Source organism: Osmerus mordax, chromosome 21 (genome assembly GCF_038355195.1).
Source record: "Osmerus mordax isolate fOsmMor3 chromosome 21, fOsmMor3.pri, whole genome shotgun sequence".
NCBI lineage: Eukaryota > Metazoa > Chordata > Actinopteri > Osmeriformes > Osmeridae > Osmerus > Osmerus mordax.
Window position 1 is genome coordinate 10937532 of NC_090070.1, and position 23795 is coordinate 10961326.

The 23795-nt window shown below is 45.1% G+C and overlaps 3 protein-coding genes across 4 annotated transcripts in view; all 3 read left to right on the forward strand.

The window, feature by feature from the left end:
• LOC136965689 (patatin-like phospholipase domain-containing protein 6) overlaps nt 1–11310 on the forward strand; it is a 31762-nt gene extending 20452 nt beyond the window's left edge. Inside the window, 8 exon segments of the mRNA XM_067259875.1 lie at nt 7–76; nt 5870–5986; nt 7331–7479; nt 7784–7936; nt 8312–8428; nt 8952–9039; nt 9379–9533; nt 9660–11310. Of these exon segments, the coding sequence (XP_067115976.1) occupies nt 7–76; nt 5870–5986; nt 7331–7479; nt 7784–7936; nt 8312–8428; nt 8952–9039; nt 9379–9533; nt 9660–9725 (915 nt within the window). The 3' untranslated portion in view covers nt 9726–11310.
• Nucleotides 11311–13749: 2439 nt separating this feature from the next.
• Nucleotides 13750–14721, forward strand: LOC136965678 (trace amine-associated receptor 7e-like). Its single transcript, XM_067259863.1, has one exon. The coding sequence runs from the start codon at nt 13750–13752 to the stop codon at nt 14719–14721; it is 972 nt and encodes a 323-aa protein (XP_067115964.1).
• A 4957-nt stretch (nt 14722–19678) lies between these two features.
• Nucleotides 19679–23508, forward strand: LOC136965716 (patatin-like phospholipase domain-containing protein 6). Of its 2 annotated transcripts, none has more exons than XM_067259910.1 (6): nt 19679–20692; nt 21015–21167; nt 21544–21660; nt 22186–22273; nt 22738–22883; nt 23008–23508. In XM_067259910.1, the coding sequence occupies exons 1-6, from the start codon at nt 20561–20563 to the stop codon at nt 23071–23073; spliced, it is 702 nt and encodes a 233-aa protein (XP_067116011.1). In that variant the 5' UTR covers nt 19679–20560; the 3' UTR covers nt 23074–23508. The 2 variants fall into 2 exon arrangements, with proteins under 2 accessions (XP_067116011.1, XP_067116012.1); XM_067259911.1 differs by having other exon boundaries at nt 22741–22883.
• The last annotated feature ends 287 nt before the right edge of the window (nt 23509–23795 follow it).

Consider the following 23795-nt stretch of genomic DNA (forward strand, 5'->3'; position numbering starts at 1 on the left):
GCCCAGGACCTATGGCTGCCATACTTCAACGTCACCACTGACATCACAGCCTCAGCCATGCGTGTGCACCAGGATGGTGAGTGATTGACAGCTGACTCCCACCCGAGGCCCCTCCCCTCCTTCACTATTGCTGTTTATGATTGGCTGACTGTAGTCTGTGTCCCTCTCAGAGTTAGATATGAGTATTGAACAGGGACCAGATCAGGAGTTAAGACTGGTAGGGCTTTGATAGTCGTGATCCGTGTCCTGTAGTCCGACACGCACGCTCTCAAACATTCTGAACACACACAGACAGACACACACACATACGCGTACATTCATTACAAGTTGTGTATTTCAGTTCGAGACAGGGTCCATTTTAACCCCCACTGACAGCTTTAAACCCTCCAGTTCCCCTCCCGGCGTCTCTGCCCCAGACGACACGGGTCTAACTGAAAGCATGGGTATTCATCTAATCTCCTCCAGTCTGTCTCTTCTTAAATATGCTCACCACTGGTTTACATGTGGTGAGTTCCTAACCCTTGTTCCAGTGCGTTCACCCTACACTAATGATGAGAGACAGTTCACTCTGTAGGTCAAGAAAACCATGCTGCGTATCATTCTAAACATTAAAAACTGTAACAACATCCACAATTGTAGATAAACACATTTTTCATCACACATATAAATATACGTAAACATGTGGCCGTAACATGTATCTATATCATTTTTAGTGGGTTATGGGCTTGTATAGTGTTGTTCTAGATGACTATAGTTCTAGATCCTCGTGTCTCTGTGTGACTCTGCATCCATTGACTGATTGTGTGACTGACTGTATCTGCTTCTTGAAGGAGTAATGAATGACTGAGTGAGAATAGACACCACTCCTAACTGTAGCTAGGGTAGTACTGACCCCACTCCCCCCAAATCCAGCTCATCTTAGCTTTATTGTTATTTTTCATTCATAATTTTTTCCGGTTACGTAACAAAACAATTGGCTTGTATTTGGAAAAGCCTTGATTTGGCAACTCTAAAGATAATGTACTATCTGGATATTAGCTGATGCTGGATTTGGGGAGGTCGTTTAAGGTCGTGGGGTTGTCCTTTTGAATCCCACATGAATGCCTGGAATTGCATCTTGGCATGTGTGTATGCACTAACTGCTAGGACCCAGCTTTCCTCTCTCTCTCACTCTGTCTCTCTCTCTTTCACACACTCTCTCTCTACCTTCATTTTCCAAATCCTGAGTCAGTCATTTCCTCCTTACATTACAACATCTTTTACAGTTTTTCTTCAGGTCAACACATAGATCTTTCACACCTTTATGACTCTTTCATTATTTTTTTTATTTTTTTATACTTTTCTTTGTGTACACCCTGGCCAGCACCACTCATGCTAGAACCCTGCTCTATTGATTTTAACTTGTTATTTAGTTCAATGAACTGCTTTTGTGCGTTGAAGGAGCTGGTCCCACTAGACTGTTTCATGCAGAAGGCTGTCACGTAGAGCTTGTGTGTAGGCATAGTAGCCCCTCTCTCATCTCTCCCGTCCTCGTCAACAAGTAGGATCCAGAACACTTCTCCCCTAGCCTCCTGCTTTCTACTTAGTTCGCCCCTCCCTCCTTCCTTCCTTCCTTCCCTCCTTCCCTTCTTCCTTCCTTCCCTCCTTCCCTCCTTCCCTCCTTCCCTCCCTCCTTCCCTCCTTCCTTCCCTCCCTCCCTCCCTCCTTCCCTCCCTCCCTCCCTCCCTCCCTCCCTCCCTCCTTCCCTCCCTCCTTCCTTCCCTCCCTCCCTCCCTCCCCTCCCTCCCTCCCTCCCTCCCTCCTTCCCTCCTTCCTTCCCTACCTACCTCCCTCCTTCCCTCCCTCTTCCTTCCTTCCTTCCTTCCTTCCTTCCTTCCTCCCTCCCTCCCTCCCTCCCTCCCTCCCTCCCTCCCTCCCTCCCTCCCTCCGTCCCTCCTTCCCTCCCTCCCTCCCTCCCTCCCTCCCTCCCTCCCTCCCTTGCCTCCTTAGACCCAGTCGTTTTTCTGATGTGCTCCCACACACATATATGCGCGGTGCAACGCGGACAAACTGACACGCTCGCCCACACAATCAGGCCAGGCAGCAGTGGGCTCTTGGTTGTAATTTGAACATTTCTCACTCCAGTTCCAACTGAGAACACCGTGTCGCTGTAGCGTAGTTGTCACGGAAACTCTCTCGCGGTTATTCAAGATGGCCGCCCGTAAGCACTAGGCTGTTACCAAGGTGACGATGTCAGTCAGCGTCTATGTCCTGCTCTCTCTGCACGCCAGCTTACCTCTCAACCGGCCTTCTAGATATCTGGATCTCTCTTTCTTGCTCTCCCTCTCCCGAGCTGTGTCTCTCTCTATTTTCTCGCCCTTTCCCGCTGGCTTCTTGTAGGTTCTGTGATCTACATAACCACGCTAATGAAAAACAACGTGCACCAAAAACACGCCAACTAAACACCAACACCAAGCAAGCACACTAGAGCCCTGAGCTGACGGGTAGAATTCCAACCATCCATGTTGTCAAAATGTCTTTTTGAACTGCCTGTCTGTGCCAGAAGTGACCGTGGCTTCTAGATAGAGGATGATCAGGTTGTGTGTATAAATGCTATTCCCCCTCTGCCATCTTCATCCCTTCTGCTGCCTCCTGCCCTCTGCCCTCTACCTCTCTGTCCCTCGCTGCCTTCAATCTCTCTCTCTCTCTCTCTCTCCCAATCACTCCCTCCTCACTCCTCCTTCTCTCTCCCAATCCCTCACTCCTCTCTCTCTCTCTCTCTCTCTCTCTCTCTCTCTCTCTCTCTCTCTCTGTCTCTCTCTCTCTCACCCTCTCACTCTTACTTCATCCACTGCTCTTTTCCCATCCCGGCCCTCTCTCTTTTTACACTCCTCTTTCCTCTCTCCCTCCCTCCCTCTCCTCTCTCCCCATCCCTCTCTCCCCCTCTCTTCTCTCCCCCTCCCTCTCTCTCTCTCTCTCTCTCTCTCTCTCTCTCCCTCTCCCTCTCTCCCTCCCTCCCCCCCCCCTCTCGCTCTCTCTCTCTCTCTCTCTCTCTCTCTCTCTCTCTCTCTCTCTCTCTCTCTCTCTCTCTCTCTCTCCCCCCTGTCTCCCCCCTCTGCCCCTCCCTCTCCCCCTCCCTCCCTCTCTCTCTCTCCTCTCTCTGTGTTTGACGTGCTCCTTCTCCTCTCCCTCCTCCTCTCATTCTCCATCTCCCCTCTGACAGGCTGCGTGTGGCGCTATGTCAGAGCCAGCGCCTCCTACACCCCCTACCTGCCCCCCCTCTGCGACCCCAAGGATGGCCACTTGCTTGTGGACGGTTGCTATGTCAACAATGTCCCAGGTCAGAGTTCAAACTCCGCTCCCTCCCGGGGGGGAAACAACAAAAAAACTAAAAAAGACAATCAACCAACTCGAGCTACCCTCCTCCGTCCTCAAGTTCCGTCTCTCACCCTCTCAACCTTTTTCCGTTACATCCCCCCCCCTTTAATCCCCCCCCCCCCCCCCACACACACCCCCCCACCCTGACCAGTTGGACATTGGGAGCCCATGGTTTGGAAGGAATGTTAGTAATACCACATGAACAGGATTTTGCTATAGCTTACCTCTGGGCATGTTATAGTGTGTGAGTAGAGGGAGACATTCAGCCTGCCTACCCAACCACTTGACAGCCCATTCACTCCATTCAAATTGGCCTCACATTCTCCAAGTCACACACCCCAATACTCTAGTCCCTGATTGGTTTAGCCCTGCCCTCACCTCCAGAGTCAGTCATATCGGATCGGTCAGAGAGAGAGAGGTGCAAGATGGTCCCTGCTTCTTGTGGTCGGTCGTCCTGCTTGGTTCCACCTCCTCCTCATCTCCACAGTTCTGGAACTTGGCTGACACACACACTCACACACTCGCTTCTCCCTACAACGATTCACCAGCTTTCCAAGTCCTTTCCACGCTTGTTGCTTTTTCCCCACTTTACTCAGAAAGCTTTGTGCTTGGGTCTCAGCCCCCTTTAAGTGACGCAGAGTTATGTTAATGAATCAGAGGAGTTTATTTAGAGAGTCAAATAATCCGTTTAGAGAGTCAGAGTCTGTTCACAGAGCCAAATCATCTGTTTGCAGAGTCATAGTGTCTGTTCAGAGTCAAATCCTCTGTTTAAAGTCATTGAATCTGTTCCGAGAGTCATGGAATCTGATTTTGAGAGGCAAACCACCCGTTTAAAGTCATTTCATCTTTTTAAAAAGTCATATAATCTGTCTACAGAGTCACAGTTTCTTCATAGAGTCATAGAGTGGTGAGTCAGTCTGTTCAGACTGAGTCATATAGTGGTGAGTCAGTCTGTTCAGACTGAGTCATAGAGTGGGGAGTCAGTCTGTTCAGACTGTAGACTTGTGGCAGGCTAGGTGGTACGCTTTGTTTCTTTTCGGACGGGAGTTCCACTTTGAGACGCAAGACGAAGCGCACAAAGCTGTTTTTGGGAAGAGCTGGCCGTTCAAGGCAGGTTAGGTACATCCAGGTCGCGCCAAGAGCACCAGGGGCTCGGGTGTTTTGGTGTTCGTCAAGTGTTGGCTGAGGAAAAACGACCGAGGTTCCTTGCTTTTTCTCCATTTTATATGGTTTGTCATCCCTTTTTCTCTGAGTCTATCCACCGTGTCCATTAGCTTGGTCCTGTTCTCTCCCACCAAGGAATGCACAAACTGTGTGGATCTGTGCTTAGCTTCCGGTGTTTGCCACCGACCTACGGGAAATGTTGCCGCTTCATTACAAGCACCTTGTCTTCACCCTCGCTTTGCTTGCATCCATGTGCATGTGGCCTGTGCAGTAATTGTGTTTGATATGCGCATCTATATATTTTTTCTAAATATATATCGATGGCAGTCGTTGGCGTACCCTTTTCATATTTATATATAATTTTTTTTTCTGCTTTTTTTTAATTATTTTTTATATGAAAGTGTTCTGGATCCTACTCTTCCCTCTTAGCAAAACACAACCATCTGGTATGTGTTTACAACAACAAAACAACTTTTTGAAGACTCAAGTAAGAAGCAGGGGTTGTTTCTGAGTAGCATGGGCCCAAAATAGGTCTGTGAAGAACATTGTTAGTCTGCAAAAGTTTATTTTTGTACGGACTCCTTCTTAAACTTTTCCACCCCACAGAACTAAATATTGAGAAACTCCGCTATCGACTCCCCTTTACTTCAAACTACGAGCACAGTTGCACCATCCTCTTTTTCTGTGGCGCTCATTCTCCTTCCAACCCATGCAGCCCCGGCTTGCCCCCGTCTTATCGCTGACGTCTGTCCTGCAGTACCGGAGTGGTACTGCAGGACAGAGAGTTCAGGATAGGGCAGGCTGGTTTCTCCTGAAATGTTCAATGTGAGGTCCCCAAACACTTGCCCACCTCAACACACCCAACAGTGCTTAAAAGAATGGTGGTAAATTGAGTCAGTGCTGGCTCAGCATACAGAGAAGCTGTGAAAAAGTGTTCTGAATATGACGGTGTTTTTGATTCTGTAAGGGCAGTTGATAGGGTTGTTGTTGGTGGAGCGGATTTTGGGGATCTCAAGTTTACCCCGGTACTCTGTGACGCCACGTCAGTTCTCTCTTCTAACCCTGTGTAGAGACCCCGCTCTCACACACGCACACACACACACACAGGTCTCTGCACGGGGCACGGAGAGTTTTGAACAGGTGCGGACCTGAGTTTGGAGGTGAGCAGTTTCTACATTTCCACCGTTGGAGGGGGCGGGGGGGGGGGGGAGTCAGGGTAACTGTACTCCTTCTCACCGCCCCCCGACACAGGGTTCGTGGACTGCGTTCGCAACTAACCCAACGGCAACATTATTGAGATGTTATCCCCCCCCCTCCTCCTCCTCCCTCCTTCCTCCCGGTGTGCCAGGCTCACTGTGGCGGTATGTGCGGGCGAGCATGACCCTGTCTGGGTACCTGCCACCCCTGTGCGACCCCAAAGATGGCAACTTGCTCATGGATGGTGGCTACATCAACAACCTGCCAGGCAAGTAGAGAGAGCAGATCCACCCTCCCACCCCCATCCCTCTGCCCCCCCCCCCCCCCCACTGCAAGCCTCTCCAGGGGGAAGGTACAGGTGGGAGGTGGTGGTGAATACAGTATGTGGTCCATGGGTAAGTTGTATTGAGGGACCGAGCGTGGTTGAGGTCGTGGAGGGTAGTTTCTGAGTGGTGTGTTGAATCTTTTCCCCCAATCTGAGAACGAATGACAAGGCTTATATTTGACCCCGTACATGTCACGGAAACTGACCACCCCCCAAGACTGTTGGGAGACATAGACCTGCTAGTGTGCGTGTTCTGAACAAGTTCCTGATTGGCTTGTTGTGTGCCGCCTGTGTTGTGTATCAGATTGGGGTAAAAGCAGCATATAGGATTGTTTGTTATTGGTTCTGGTAGGCTCCCTGGTGTCTGATTGGTGGAGAAGAACAATTGGGGGCGGGAACTAAAATATTTCTTGGCTTTGAAATCACAAGTCGGAATAGGTATCAGTAAAACCAAATGACCCCAGTGTGCCTTGTCCTTTCTGTGTTCACCAGAGGAAATGCTCTTCTACAATCACTGTAGTTGCTGACATTCCTGACATTCCACTGACACTCTCCCATCTGTCTCACAGACACTATCTGTCTTTCAAAGACACTATCTCTACTTAGTACTGTACTGTGTGGTCATTTCTACTGGAAAATGAAATACTTCAGGCAGTGATTGGGGATTATCTGCATGCTGAAATTCACCTGTAGTATATTCTTATCTAAAAAAACGAAGATCTGCAATTTCAGCACATTGTTTACATAGCGTTGACAATGAACGCAGACAAAAATAAAATCTGTTCTAGATTGACCCCAGTCACATTCCAGCCCTCAGTGTTGCCAGATGGGTAATAATCACTAAAGCTCATGGGAATTGTGCAAATGAATGGCTGTTTCTCACCTACAATTGATCAACACTGTGGAAGGTACTAACTGATATTTGAATGTAACCCAGGGCTACGACTCACACTCTAGAAACACACCATCGAGGCGTTAGCCTTTACAAATCCCAAACATTCTCCCAAATTTGACGTGTTCTATTTGAATCAGACCTAAAGGTGTTGGCTGTGATCTGTAATACACAGCTGATGCTGTGCCCTGGCTGTATGTGTTACTGGTAGTGTGGGTTTGAACATGTAAGTGGTGTAGAGATGTGTTGGTACTGACTATTATAATAACCCCAATCTGCTTTTTTTATTGTCCACGCTGCCGGCTCGCGTTGTGTGTATGTGCTCCTATGTGTGTGTGTGTGTGTGGGTGTGTATGTGTGTGTGTGTTTGCCCGTGGCAACATGACACCCCACAGCGGACATCGCCAGGAACATGGGCGCCAAAACGGTGATCGCCATCGACGTAGGCAGCCAGGACGAGACTGACCTCTGTAACTATGGCGACAGCCTGTCCGGCTGGTGGTTGCTTTGGAAACGGATCAACCCCTGGGCTGAGAAAGTGAAGGTACGCGTCCTTAGAACTGACCATTGGTGACCGTCACACACACTCACACACACACACACACACACACACACAGTCACACACGCTTACCTGTGCTGTGGTGTTGTGTTAGGTTCCGGACATGCTTACCTGTGCTGTGGTGTTGTGTTAGGTTCCGGACATGCTTACCTGTGCTGTGGTGTTGTGTTAGGTTCCGGACATGCTTACCTGTGCTGTGGTGTTGTGTTAGGTTCCGGACATGCTTACCTGTGCTGTGGTGTTGTGTTAGGTTCCGGACATGCTTACCTGTGCTGTGGTGTTGTGTTAGGTTCCGGACATGGCAGAGATCCAGTCCAGGCTGGCCTACGTCTCATGCGTGCGTCAGCTGGAGGTGGTCAAGAAGAGCGCCTACTGCGAGTACATCCGACCGCCCATCGACCGCTTCAAGACCATGGACTTTGGCAAGTTTGATGAGATCTACGTGAGTTTGTCAACCTCCGTCCGCCTCCTCCTCTTCCTCCTCCTCTTCCTCCTCCTCCTCGCCCCGGAACCAGATCTAGAACTGCAGTGTTCTATATACATTTCATAACAGGAGAGATTAAGATTTGTGCTTCTCTCACCGAACGGTCACCTGTCCATTCATGGGATCAGGGAATCCCCTGAAGGCAGGAAAGAAGGTTGTGTTCTAGAGACCGACAAGGCCGATATCATCTTTAGTGATGTGTACTTGCACCCGATGAAAATAAGTACGCTTGGGAGGAATGCTCAAAAGGCCAGTAGGAAGCGGTTTTAAAACGTGGTTAAGTCATTGTGTGTCGTTGTAGTGGTCATGTCAGCAGTGTCTTGTGTGTTCCAGGATGTGGGATACCAGCATGGCAAGCTGCTCTTCACGGGCTGGGCTCGCGGTGACATCATCCACAAGATGCTGAAGGATCATCGCTCAGCCGACTACAGCGAGAGCAAGAAGACCGACGTAAGTCTCTCACACACACACACACACACACCTTTTCAGGTGCTCTGAGCATGTCAGATGTTCCTGGTTGGTCTGACGGGAGTACAACGGTACTTAGGAATGGTTCGCTTGACCCGATGTTAGTTTCCTCAAGGATCACAATGACTCTTGCTTAGAGACTTGTTGCTCTTGTGGTTAGTGGTAACTGTTTTACATTTTTGTTCTCGCTGTGATATATTGTTTTTATTACTGTTGCTTGCTTTTTTCCACAGGTACACTTGCACTTATAGCGGTTCATGTTGTTTAATTGTAACTTGTTTAACTACATGCTCTTATGGTTCTTCCCGTTGGCACTTACTTTGGTTGTTCACAATGTGTGCTTCATTTTTGGCTACTCGCGATGTTTTTTGGCTATCTTGTTGTTATGATCAGTGACCTATGCACTTTGTAAAGCTCTCTCTTGGAAGTCGCTTTGGATAAAAGCGTCTGCTAAATGAATAAATGTAAATGTAAATCTTTCGGACTCTTCCGTGTTTTGGTTCAGACGTGCACCTGCCCGGGGGCGGACTTCACCGACCTGGCCGAGATCGTGTCCAGGATTGAGCCGGTCCAGACCTACGTGGCTGCGGACGGTACGACAACACTGACTCGCTAACTCTGACTCGCTAACACTGATTCGCCAACGCTGACTCGTTAACTCTGACTCGCTAACACTGACTCGCCAACGCTGACTCGCTAACTCTGACTCGCTAACACTGACTCGCTAACACTGACTCGCCAACACTGACTCGCTTTGACAGATACATTGAGATCTTACTTAAAGTGATATGAAAAAATTAGATACAACATTCATTTGGATAGAACCTTAAACAGACTCAGGAGATGTCTGTTGAGGACAACATCTCTGTGGTGTTACCGTGTGAAGATGCCTGTCTCGATAGAAATAATAGAAAGGCTCTCTTGTGTCTCAGCAGAGGAGTCGGACTGTCTGACGGAGTACGAGGAGGAGGGCATGGACACGGTGCGGGAGGAGGAGGGGGAGGAGGACGAGGAGGAGGCCGACGACCAGGAGGACCAGGAGGACCACTCGCCCGGAGAATGGGGCCAGAACGGAGTCTTCCAGACGGTGTGTATGCAAACACACGCACACACACACGTGACATTCGATCCCTTGCATGCACTCGCTCGCTTCAACTCCCAACACACACACACACACTGACACCCACGGTAAAGGCCCTCTATGGTCCCCCAGGATGAGGAGAAGACCATCCGCCAGCGGAGGAAAGCTGCTAACGACTCTGAGTTCTCCGACTGCTGACAGAGGAGCAGAGAGGAGGAGAAGAGGAAGAAGGGAGGAGAGGAGGAAGAAGGGAGGAGAGGAGGAAGAAGGGAGAAGGGGATGGAGGAAAAGATCAAGAGCAAAGAGGGCGACGTGAGAGGATGTGAGAGGACAGACTGACCTCAGGTCAGCCACAGCAGCTGTCTGAATCTCATGCCTTCTTTTTGTGTGTTGCTGGTTTGAAGCAGAACACTTTATTCCCTTGACCTTTGAACCTTAACCCTTGAAGCCCCAGCAAGCTGGTTCGACCCATTGGTTTGTCACCCCCTCCTCAGACTGAAGACCAACTTGTTTCCTGAACTTGGTCCTTGCTCCCAGGCCTCACCTGTAGGAGCCACAAACAGAGAGAGACCCAGTGAGGTTCCTGGCTGGCCCGCACCCCCCAACGTCCTGCCAGTCTGGCCACAGTCACACTTGGTCATTATTGGTATTCTTTCTGATTGAAGAGACCAAAAGGTATTATGTTATCCAACTTTTGTTTGCAGATGGATGGATGGTCATATGGATGGATGGATGGATGAATGGGTGGGTGGGTGGATAGATGGATGGATGTATGGATGGAAAGTTCGAAAGATGTATGGGTGGATGGGTGGATGGATGGGTGGATAAGAGTTGTATCAGAGCTAGAATGATGGATAGAAACAGTTGGAATCAAATCAGAAGAAACGTAGAGAGGAATAGACAAGACTGTACAGAGATACCTTAGAGACCAAAATATTAGTCTAATTAATAAAATGGTAATACAATGAAAAAATAAATGAATTGACTGACTGAATGCAGCTGTAGGTAAATAACTATGAATTGAGTTGTGAATGTCAGTGAGTGTTTCAGCCATATAGCCTTTGAAGCAGAGGATGACAAGGCCATTTGAATCTGTCTTGTAAACACATACAAAACAATGAGGGTTGGTTTGACAATTACTATCACCCCCCACACCACCACCACAACCACACACACTCACACACACACACACATTCAAACACACACACACTCACACGCTGTCCATCTCTCCCAATTTCTGCTTTACATAGGTCATGTACTCATTTCTAAAATTTCACAGAAGCCATTTGATTGAATCTACTGTACAGTTAATGATGCAAACTTGTGTTAGAGATGTTAATATCTATATTACACGCACATGTTGATAATTGTAAGTTCTGTAAAAAAAAAAGAGGAACAAATGTATGTTTTCCGTTGATGCTGTGCTGCAAAATGTGGGAACGTATGCCTGAAACAGTTTCCTGTTCGACCCATTCATCATGTTCTCAATATTTTTACCAACTTGTTTTTGCTTTTTATTTATTTATTTGTGATACCACTAGCTTTTTCTTTTTTTTATCTGCCATTTTAACACAGAAAAAAAGGAAAATCCAACTGGATATTTGAATAACCCACAGTAGTACATAAATAACTAGACTCTTCTTATCGGTAGTTGTTGGCTTTAGCTACTTTGCACAGATGAATATCTTGGATAACTACTAGAAAATGAATGGGATGTAACCTATTATTTAACGTTGATAATATGAATACTGAATAATGAATATAAATAACGACATGAATGACACTTGCTTTGTTACTTTGGTCAGTGTGGCATTGGCTGTTGTGGATTCTGTTTTTCCCTTGAATTTCAATTTAGGAAAACTATCTGGATGCGTGGGTGTATGAGTTTAGAATTCTTATTTATTTTATTCTTTTATTGCAGTTTGACATGTTTTCTGACTGTGTTCACACAATGAACTGATTGGTTTACTCTCACTACAAGCACTTACAGGAAGGAACACATATGAATAATTATTTCTTATTCACCAGCCTGCTGAATAAGTGACTTGGCTAACTGATCAATGAGTGTCCTGTTGAATCTCTCCACCATGCCATCACACTGAGGATGATATGGGCTGGTTCGTGTCTTCTGTACGCCCAGCAGTTGACACAGGTGTTTCACAAAATCCGACTCAAATTGACGTCCCTGATCAGTGGAGAAGAACAATTTGGAGGTGTAGATTCATTGAGATCAGGAAGTAGAAGAACTAACAGTCTTTTTCACCCATGCCCTTAATCAGCTGAAGACACAAACATCTCTAACACAAACTGTGCTAATAAGTCGTTTTAAGATGATCTAAATATGATACCATTCATGCTTTCATGCACTAATAAAATAATTTGCAATACAAGTAAATACTTTAAATCAGGATCCCTTTATCAATACCCAGTTAGTTTTCCTGACTGCATATATCTTTTAATTTTGCTTTTTGATTGAACTAAGTATGATTGTTTGTCTTGACCAGACTGTTGACAGGGTAATGGGGTCAAGGCTACAGCTCTCCCTGCAGGAAGTCAGTGATACCTCACCCTTCACACATCCCCACTCTCTGAACAAGCTGCAAGAATCAGACTAGCACAGTAACCCTGTGCACTCAGCAGGTATAGAATTAATAAAAAGATTGAGTTAAACATGGTAAATATCCCATGATTACCTTAGTATATCTAATATGGACGGTTGAAGCACAGTAGCCCAGTGCACTCAGCAGTTTGGTTGCACTGTTTGACTATCATGGCCCAGTTTCTCCCAGGAAAATAATAATCTTAGAGGATGCATAACATGGGCTGTTTTTGAAACAATGAGTTCATAAAACATGTACTGTTATCCTTACACTACATGAGCAGCAGCAAGGCCTAATTGACGTGATCTGATATAAAGATAAAACGTCACTCTTCTGATGGTCTGTCAATTATCATCAATTAAGCAAACCTAAGACTTGCTGTATTAATGGAAAGCCATGTGTACACGTTAAGGAGAATCATTGTGCTTCATGAATCAACAACTGCTGTGTAAACAGACAGGACAGTCATGTATGAGATAACAACAAGGCTGGCTGTGTCATTCATACACCCCAGTATTGAAACCAGACACTTTATAGAAACAATCATGTTGTTTACAGGCACCTGTAATTTATGGTTGATTGTAGTTTCATCTTTTGGCCAGCAGATGGCATCTTCTTCCTGCACTCTGGTCATATTGATTGACTGTCAGTGCTTTGTTCATCCCTTCAATTCTGACCTTTGTCATGACCTTTCACCCTCAAACAACAGTTGCCTTTTTGTTTGGTATGCTAAAATACATTTATTTAATTTAAATTTTAAATGATAAGCTATCTTTGATCTTTGTTTCCCCTCTTAGGCCAATGACTAGAACTCACTGTAGTCGTTTCTGACAGGGACGTGTAATAAACTTCAAACTTCTAGAAAATGTAAAAGCACACACTGCAGGAAGACAATCAGGGAAAGAGCTCTTTTATTTATCAACACTTGCACATTTCAGAGTTACTGTCTCATAAAACAGTAATCTTTATATCAGGTCACGTCAATTAGGCCTTGCTGCTGTTCATGTAGTGTAAGGATAACAGTACATGTTATATGAACTCTTTGTTTCAAAAACAGCCCATGTTATGCATCATCTAAGATTATTTATTTTTTTCTGGGAGAAACTGGGCCTTGATAGTCAAACAGTGCAACCGAAGTGTAGGAAGGAGCTGCCACCTGTTGGTCATATTCTAGTTTAACAGGGTTGAAACAGACGTCATTAGTTTTGACCAGAGTAACACCATCACTGCAATTAACAATATGTTTTGCATCATTTGTATTTGTTGGTGTACAATTGTTCATATTTACTACTTGATTACGAACACATTTAATTGCTCTCGAGCATGTGAGAGTTTGACCGTCATGGAAACAGACAAACAGAAAGAGGTGTTAAGTGGCTCCTCTGGCGCCGACTGAGAGTTCAAGCTCATTAGTGAAGTTTGTTGACTATTCTGGAAGGTGGGGGGAGAGGAAGAGGAGGTGATGAAGATGGTGACGCAAGTTAGGAGGAAGGACACAAGGAAAAGGGGAGACAGAGAGGAAGCTGAAGGACTGAACTTTCAGAGATAAATACAGGAGGGGACTCTAGTGGTGAGGTAGGTCAGGGAGGTGGGTGAGGTGATCTCTCTTCCTCTGCCTCCTCATGCAGATCCTGCCAGGAGAGGAGGAGATACAAGATCTTCTGTCATGCCAGCTCAACACTTCCTGCCAGAAGCAGGTTCGCTCCAGGAACGAGTCTGCCTTCGTCTACACTGCCCTCTCCTTTGTGTCTCTGCTGACGGTGCTGCTCAACATGCTGGTCCTCATCTCCATCTCCCACTTCAGGCAGCTCCACACCCCCACCAACGTCCTGATCTTCTCCCTGGCCCTGGCCGACCTCCTGGTGGGAGCACAGATGATCCCTCTGGAAATGATCACCAGATCCAACCCCTGCTGGTACCTGGGCAGGCTGATGTGCTATCTGGTCCCCTATGCCAGCACAGTCTTTACCACCTCCTCGATATGGAACCTGGCTCTCATATCTGTCGACCGCTACATTGCTGTGTGTGAACCACTCCTGTATCCCTCCAGGGTCACGATGAGGAGAATAATTTCATGTACTATTCTCAACTGGACTTCTTCTTTCACTTACTGCAGCTGGTTGCTGTTACACCACTTTGGTAAACCATATTCCTATGACAGTTGTAGTGGACTGTGTGTGGTAATATTGACAACCAACTCTTGGACTGTTGACCTCTTTGTTGCTTTTCTCTGCCCTTGCTGTGTCATAATTGTTCTTTACATAAGAATATTCACTGTTGCAATCTCCCAAGCCAGAAGCATTAAGTCCAACTCAGTGAGCACTGACTTGATGAAGACGAGTAAATCAGAGAGAAAAGCAGCAAAAACTCTCAGTATAGTTATAGTAATTTATCTGCTTTGTTTTGCTCCATACTTTAGTTCCAATTTCGCTGATTGGTTTTCACAGATGGTTATAAATTGGATAACTCAGATAAATTCCTGTCTCAACCCTCTGATCTATGCTTTCTTTTACCCGTGGTTTAAAAAGTCTATGAAATGCATCATAACCCTGAAGATACTGCAGCCCTTCTCCTCTGAACTCAACCTGATGTAGTGTCTATTTTACATTGTCCACCTTCTCACTGTGTCTCAGAGGGAGTCAGGGTTTTAATGGTTTGATAAATGATGAAATGACAATGAGTTACTATTCCTGCTCAGTGCACTGTGTGACTGTGCTTCAACCGTCCATTTTCGATATACTACGGTAATCATGGGATATCATATTTGACTCAATTTATATGTTAATTATATACCTGCTATATACCTGCTGAGTCTGCACAGGGTTACTGTTCTAGTCCAAAGTTAAAGGAAATTAAAGCTAAACTCAGGAAAATAAGGAAAAAAATAATATGATATCATGTTAAAATTCTTTGTTTTACAGCATGAAAGCATTTCAGTTAAATCTAAGGCTGCATCCCTGAGTGGTTGTATCTGCCCATGTTTGACAGACTGCACTATGTTAATCTGCTACATATGATGATTTAACATGGTATATTTTAAATATTTTACATATGTTTCAATATTCCATGTTTCTTCATAATTTACATATTATGTGCGCATTTGTTTTGTAGAGTATCATGTATTTGCTGCTATACCCAACAAATATACTTAGATATTGTACTGTTTTATGAGACAGTAACTCTGAAATGTGCAAGTGTTGATAAATAAAAGAGCTCTTTCCCTGATTGTATTCTTGCAGTGTGTGCTTTTACATTTTCTAGAAGTTTGAAGTTTATTACACGTCCCTGTCAGAAACGACTACAGTGAGTTCTAGTCATTGGCCTAAGAGGGGAAACAAAGATCAAAGATAGCTTATCATTTAAAATTTAAATTAAATAAATGTATTTTAGCATACCAAACAAAAAGGCAACTGTTGTTTGAGGGTGAAAGGTCATGACAAAGGTCAGAATTGAAGGGATGAACAAAGCACTGCCAGTCAATCAATATGACCAGAGTGCAAGAAGAAGTCGCCATCTGCTGGTCAAAAGATGGCACTACAATCAACCATAAATTACAGGTGCCTGTAAACAACATGATTGTTTCTATAAAGTGTCTGGTTTCAATGCTGGGTGTATGAATGACACAGCCAGCCTTGTTATGATCTCATACATGAATGTCCTGTCTGTTTACACAGCAGTTGTTGATTCATGAAGCACAATGATTCTCCTTAACGTGTACACATGGCTTTCCATTAATACAGCAAGTCTTAGGTTTGCTTGATTGATGATACTTGACAGACCATCAGAAGAGTGACGTTTTATCTTTATATCAGATCACGTCAATTAGGCCTTGCTGCTGCTCATGTAGTGTAAGGATAACAGTACATGTTATATGAACTCTTTGTTTCAAAAACAGCCCATGTTATGCATCATCTAAGATTATTTATTTTTTTCTGGGAGGAACTGGGCCTTGATAGTCAAACAGTGCAACCGAAGTGTAGGAAGGAGCTGCCACCTGTTGGTCATATTCTAGTTTAACAGGGTTGAAACAGACGTCATTAGTTTTGACCAGAGTAACACCATCACTGCAATTAACAATATGTTTTGCATCATTGGGTGTGCTTTGCCTTCGGCAAGGGCACAACCTTTGTTCTCTCACATATATATTATTATTGGGTGTGCTTTGCCTTCGGCAAGGGCACAACCTTTGTTCTCTCACATATATATTATTATTGGGTGTGCTTTGCCTTCGGCAAGGGAACAACCTTTGTTCTCTCACATATATATTATTATTATTATTGGGTGTGCTCAAGCCTTCGGCGAGAGCACAACCTTTGCTCTCTCACATATATATTTATTTATTTTCGCCCCCCTAAGGATCAGTCAATATTTGGACTACATACACAACGGCGGTGTCAAAAGGTTCGTCTTGGTAGCGATTGCGTTGGTTGTATTTTTATTTACGTTCCGTTGCATGGTTTAAGTAGAAATTGCGTTTTTGTGGTGAAAAGTGAAGCTAACGGTGGCTAATTTGCTTGCCACAGTCACTGACGTTACTAACGTCACTACGTCACTAACGTCACGAAAACACGCGTGACTACCTGTAGCAGAACATTCGTTTCACATCTGTTAATTTGGGGGATAGCTAGGCTAACTATAGCTTTACTGCAAGGCAGCTGCAGGAACGCCACAAGCAAAGAGGCCAGGGTGATAACTATTTACTCATTTTACTTTGTGATGTGAAACACAATTATGAAATGTAATGTACAATATTAGCTGATATTATTAAGGAAGTAGGCCCACATCTACTTTTGGAAACGGTAGTCTACTATTTCACTGAAGCATTAGCATCATGACATTAGCCTCTGTTGCCCGGGCAACACATATTACAGTGGTCTATGATGCATCTGTTTTCAATCTTTAAAATAAACATTCCTCACAAATACATTTTCGTGGTAGGATTTATTATGACATTACATTACAAGTAAACGATTTGTGGGTGAAATTATCATTACCTGTGGTTTCAAACCAGTGTTGCTCACTGCAATGCTGTAGCCTACGCGAGACACTACAAAAACATCTACACAGCTGTAGGAAGTCAAACGGCGACAGAACATGTTCGGCACTCCCCTTACTTAAATCAAAAGTCTATCTAACTACTAACCTGAACTTCATTGCCACAGCCTAAACGTTGTCAATCTGTTCATGAAAATAATTAATTTCAGCCTAAACCGTACAACGGAACGTTAAATCCAATTCTACCAACGCAATCGCTACCAAGACGAACACAGCAGTAGTCTACTACTGTACCGTAGTAGTACAATTTACCGGGGCAGCTTCTCCACACAGGGCTATATCGCATTTTGCGTTGTTACTGACAATGATCGCTACCAGTGAGCTTTTTATGAATGAGCGATTTTCCACTAAATAAATGTCAAGCTTATTTACGTTTTGGGGGGCATATTTTCAGTTAGCAGATGGGACTGTCTGAATCGCGATTCCATCTACGTCGTAGAATAATCTTCAAAGGGGGTTCTTTAGTAATGAATGAATGCAATGAGTAGGCTACATGCCTGAAAATATCACGAGAAGGGAAAAACGTAAAATGACGTTTAAGTCATAGAGATTAGGTCCATTTTTACACCGGTCTGCCAAATTTATTCGTTTTGATTCAAAGATGAGGCTGCCTCTTGCAGGGGAAATGAGAAGACATCTATTTCATTCTACACTTCACTCGTATTTTCAGTTGTAAATGAGCAGCAAAAAAAAATGCCTTTAAATCTATTTAATCTTTATAAATAATAAGTATGCATTTTCATATAAAATATACATAAATCAGTTGTAAAAATGTCATTCAAAAACGGACCCCTGTGCAACCGACGCAAGCAAGCACACCCTACAATTTCCCCAGAAATTGTACCCTCTCTAGTTTTTATTATTTTTATTATTCTTTTTGCCCCCCTAAAACTCAGTCAATATTTGGCCTACATAGACAACGTAGGTGTCAAAAGTTTCGTCTTGGTAGCGATTGAGTTGCTTCTATTGGAATTTACGTTCCGTTGCATGGTTTAGGCTTAAGTTAAGTTTTTGTGGCGAAAAGTGAAGCTAACGGTGGCTAATTTGCTAGCCACAGTCACTGACGTTACTAACGTCACTGCGTCACTAACGTCACGAAAACACGTGTGACTACCTTTGGCAGAACATTCGTTTCGCATCTGTTAACTTGGGGGATAGCTAGGCTAACTATAGCTTTACTGCAAGGCAGCTGCAGAAACGCCACAAGAAAAGAGGCCAGGGTGATAAATATTTACTCATTTTACTTTGTGATATGACACACATTTGTGATGTGTAATGTACAATATAAGCTGATATTATTAAGGAAGTACATCTACTTTCGGAAACAGTAGTCTACTATTTCACTGAAGTATTAGCATCATGACATTAGCCTGTGTTGCCCGGGCAACACATACTACAGTGGTCTATGATGTAGCGTTATCTGTTTTCAATCGTTAAAATAAACATTCCTCACATATACATTTTCGTTGTAGGATTTATTCTGACATTAGTAAACGATTTGTTGGTGAAATTACCATTACCTGTGGTTTCAAACCAGTGTAGCTCACTGCAACGCTGTATCTTACGCGAGACACTACAAAAACATCTACACTACACAGCTGTTTAGGAAGTCAAACGGCGACAGAACCTGTTCGGCACTCCCCTTACTTAAATCAAAAGTCTATCTAACTACTAACCTGAACTTCATTGCCACAGCCTAAACGTTGTCAATCTGTTCATGAAAATAATTAATTTAATCTTAAACCGTACAACGGAACGTTAAATCCAATTCAACCAACGCAATCGCTACCAAGACGAACACAGCAGTAGTCTAGTACCATCTGCTAACTGAAAATATGCCCCCCAAAACGTAAATAAGCTTGACATTTATTTAGTGGAAAATCGCTCATTCATAAAAAGTTCACTGGTAGCGATCATTGTCAGTAACAACGCAAAATGCGATATAGCCCTGTGTGGAGAAGCTGCCCCGGTAAATTGTACAATTTACGATTTTCCACTAAATAAATGTCAATCTTATTTACGTTTTGGGGGGCATATTTTCAGTTAGCAGATGGTACTGTTTGAATCGCGATTCCATCTTCTACTACCGGGTAACGTCGTAGAATAATCTTCAAAGGGGGTTCTTTATTAATGAATGAATGCAATGAGTAGGCTAAATGCCTGAAAATATCATGAGAAGGGAAAAACTTAAAATGACGTTTAAGTCATAGAGATTAGGTCAATTTTTACACCGGTCTGCCAAATTTATTCGAACTCAGGAAAATAAGGAAAAAAATAATATGATATCATGTTAAAATTCTTTGTATTACAGCATAAGAGCATTTCAGTTAAATCTAAGGCTGCATCCCTGAGTGGTTGTATCTGTCCATGTTTGACAGACTGCACTATGTTAATCTGCTACATATGATGATTTAACATGGTATATTTAAAATCTTTTACACATGTTTCAATATTCCATGTTTCTTCATAATTTACTAAAATAGTTCTTGGCTTTGAAATCACAAGTCGGAATAGGTATCAGTAAAACCAAATGACCTCAGTGTGCCTTGTCCTTTCTGTGTTCACCAGAGGAAATGCTCTTCTACAATCACTGTAGTTGCTGACATTCCTGACATTCCACTGACACTCCCATCTGTCTCACAGACACTATCTGTCTTTCAAAGACACTATCTGTACTTAGTACTGTACTGTGTGGTAATTTCTACTGGAAAATGAAATACTTCAGGCAGTGATTGGGTATTATCTGCATGCTGAAATTCACCTGTAGTATATTCTTATCTAAAAAAACGAAGATCTGCAATTTCAGCACATTGTTTACATAGCGTTGACAATGAACGCAGACAAAAATAAAATCTGTTCTAGATTGACCCCAGTCACATTCCAGCCCTCAGTGTTGCCAGATGGGTAATAATCACTAAAGCTCATGGGAATTGTGCAAATGAATGGCTGTTTCTCACCTACAATTGATCAACACTGTGGAAGGTACTAACTGATATTTGAATGTAACCCAGGGCTACGACTCACACTCTAGAAACACACCATCGAGGCGTTAGCCTTTACAAATCCCAAACATTCTCCCAAATTTGACGTGTTCTATTTGAATCAGACCTAAAGGTGTTGGCTGTGATCTGTAATACACAGCTGATGCTGTGCCCTGGCTGTATGTGTTACTGGTAGTGTGGGTTTGAACATGTAAGTGGTGTAGAGATGTGTTGGTACTGACTATTATAATAACCCCAATCTGCTTTTTTTATTGTCCACGCTGCCGGCTCGCGTTGTGTGTATGTGCTCCTATGTGTGTGTGTGTGTGTGGGTGTGTATGTGTGTGTGTGTTTGCCCGTGGCAACATGACACCCCACAGCGGACATCGCCAGGAACATGGGCGCCAAAACGGTGATCGCCATCGACGTAGGCAGCCAGGACGAGACTGACCTCTGTAACTATGGCGACAGCCTGTCCGGCTGGTGGTTGCTTTGGAAACGGATCAACCCCTGGGCTGAGAAAGTGAAGGTACGCGTCCTTAGAACTGACCATTGGTGACCGTCACACACACTCACACACACACACACACACACACACACACACACACACACACACACAGTCACACACGCTTACCTGTGCTGTGGTGTTGTGTTAGGTTCCGGACATGCTTACCTGTGCTGTGGTGTTGTGTTAGGTTCCGGACATGCTTACCTGTGCTGTGGTGTTGTGTTAGGTTCCGGACATGCTTACCTGTGCTGTGGTGTTGTGTTAGGTTCCGGACATGCTTACCTGTGCTGTGGTGTTGTGTTAGGTTCCGGACATGCTTACCTGTGCTGTGGTGTTGTGTTAGGTTCCGGACATGGCAGAGATCCAGTCCAGGCTGGCCTACGTCTCATGCGTGCGTCAGCTGGAGGTGGTCAAGAAGAGCGCCTACTGCGAGTACATCCGACCGCCCATCGACCGCTTCAAGACCATGGACTTTGGCAAGTTTGATGAGATCTACGTGAGTTTGTCAACCTCCGTCCGCCTCCTCCTCTTCCTCCTCCTCTTCCTCCTCCTCCTCGCCCCGGAACCAGATCTAGAACTGCAGTGTTCTATATACATTTCATAACAGGAGAGATTAAGATTTGTGCTTCTCTCACCGAACGGTCACCTGTCCATTCATGGGATCAGGGAATCCCCTGAAGGCAGGAAAGAAGGTTGTGTTTCTAGAGACCGACAAGGCCGATATCATCTTTAGTGATGTGTACTTGCACCCGATGAAAATAAGTACGCTTGGGAGGAATGCTCAAAAGGCCAGTAGGAAGCGGTTTTAAAACGTGGTTAAGTCATTGTGTGTCGTTGTAGTGGTCATGTCAGCAGTGTCTTGTGTGTTCCAGGATGTGGGATACCAGCACGGCAAGCTGCTCTTCACGGGCTGGGCTCGCGGTGACATCATCCACAAGATGCTGAAGGATCATCGCTCAGCCGACTACAGCGAGAGCAAGAAGACCGACGTAAGTCTCTCACACACACACACACACACACACCTTTTCAGGTGCTCTGAGCATGTCAGATGTTCCTGGTTGGTCTGACGGGAGTACAACGGTACTTAGGAATGGTTCGCTTGACCCGATGTTAGTTTCCTCAAGGATCACAATGACTCTTGCTTAGAGACTTGTTGCTCTTGTGGTTAGTGGTAACTGTTTTAAATTTTTGTTCTCGCTGTGATATATTGTTTTTATTACTGTTGCTTGCTTTTTTCCACAGGTACACTTGCACTTATAGCGGTTCATGTTGTTTAATTGTAACTTGTTTAACTACATGCTCTTATGGTTCTTCCCGTTGGCACTTACTTTGGTTGTTCACAATGTGTGCTTCATTTTTGGCTACTCGCGATGTTTTTTGGCTATCTTGTTGTTATGATCAGTGACCTATGCACTTTGTAAAGCTCTCTCTTGGAAGTCGCTTTGGATAAAAGCGTCTGCTAAATGAATAAATGTAAATGTAAATCTTTCGGACTCTTCCGTGTTTTGGTTCAGACGTGCACCTGCCCGGGGGCGGACTTCACCGACCTGGCCGAGATCGTGTCCAGGATTGAGCCGGTCCAGACCTACGTGGCTGCGGACGGTACGACAACACTGACTCGCTAACACTGACTCGCTAACTCTGACTCGCTAACACTGACTCGCTAACACTGACTCGCTAGCGCTGACGCGCTGACGCGCTAACGTTGATGCGCTGAAGCTGACTCGCTAACTCTGACTCGCTAACACTGACTTGCCAACGCTGACTTGCCAACGCTGACCCGCTAACTCTGACTCGCTAACACTGATTCGCCAACGCTGACTCGTTAACTCTGACTCGCTAACACTGACTCGCCAACGCTGACTCGCTAACTCTGACTCGCTAACACTGACTCGCCAACACTGACTCGCTTTGACAGATACATTGAGATCTTACTTAAAGTGATATGAAAAAATTAGATACAACATTCATTTGGATAGACACTTAAACAGACTCAGGAGATGTCTGTTGAGGACAACATCTCTCTGTCTCGATAGAAATAATAGAAAGGCTCTCGTGTGTCTCAGCAGAGGAGTCGGACTGTCTGACGGAGTACGAGGAGGAGGGCATGGACACGGTGCGGGAGGAGGAGGGGGAGGAGGACGAGGAGGAGGCCGACGACCAGGAGGACCACTCGCCCGGAGAATGGGGCCAGAACGGAGTCTTCCAGACGGTGTGTATGCAAACACACACACACACACGTGACATTCGATCCCTTGCATGCACTCGCTCGCTTCAACTCCCAACACACACACACACACTGACACCCACGGTAAAGGCCCTCTATGGTCCCCCAGGATGAGGAGAAGACCATCCGCCAGCGGAGGAAAGCTGCTAACGACTCTGAGTTCTCCGACTGCTGACAGAGGAGCAGAGAGGAGGAGAAGAGGAAGAAGGGAGGAGAGGAGGAAGAAGGGAGGAGAGGAGGAAGAAGGGAGAAGGGGATGGAGGAAAAGATCAAGAGCAAAGAGGGCGACGTGAGAGGATGTGAGAGGACAGACTGACCTCAGGTCAGCCACAGCAGCTGTCTGAATCTCATGCCTTCTTTTTGTGTGTTGCTGGTTTGAAGCAGAACACTTTATTCCCTTGACCTTTGAACCTTAACCCTTGAAGCCCCAGCAAGCTGGTTCGACCCATTGGTTTGTCACCCCCTCCTCAGACTGAAGACCAACTTGTTTCCTGAACTTGGTCCTTGCTCCCAGGCCTCACCTGTAGGAGCCACAAACAGAGAGAGACCCAGTGAGGTTCCTGGCTGGCCCGCACCCCCCAACGTCCTGCCAGTCTGGCCACAGTCACACTTGGTCATTATTAGTATTCTTTCTGATTGAAGAGACCAAAAGGTATTATGTTATCCAACTTTTGTTTGCAGATGGATGGATGGTCATATGGATGGATGGATGGATGAATGGGTGGGTGGGTGGATAGATGGATGGATGTATGGATGGAAAGTTCGAAAGATGTATGGGTGGATGGGTGGATGGATGGGTGGATAAGAGTTGTATCAGAGCTAGAATGATGGATAGAAACAGTTGGAATCAAATCAGAAGAAACGTAGAGAGGAATAGACAAGACTGTACAGAGATAC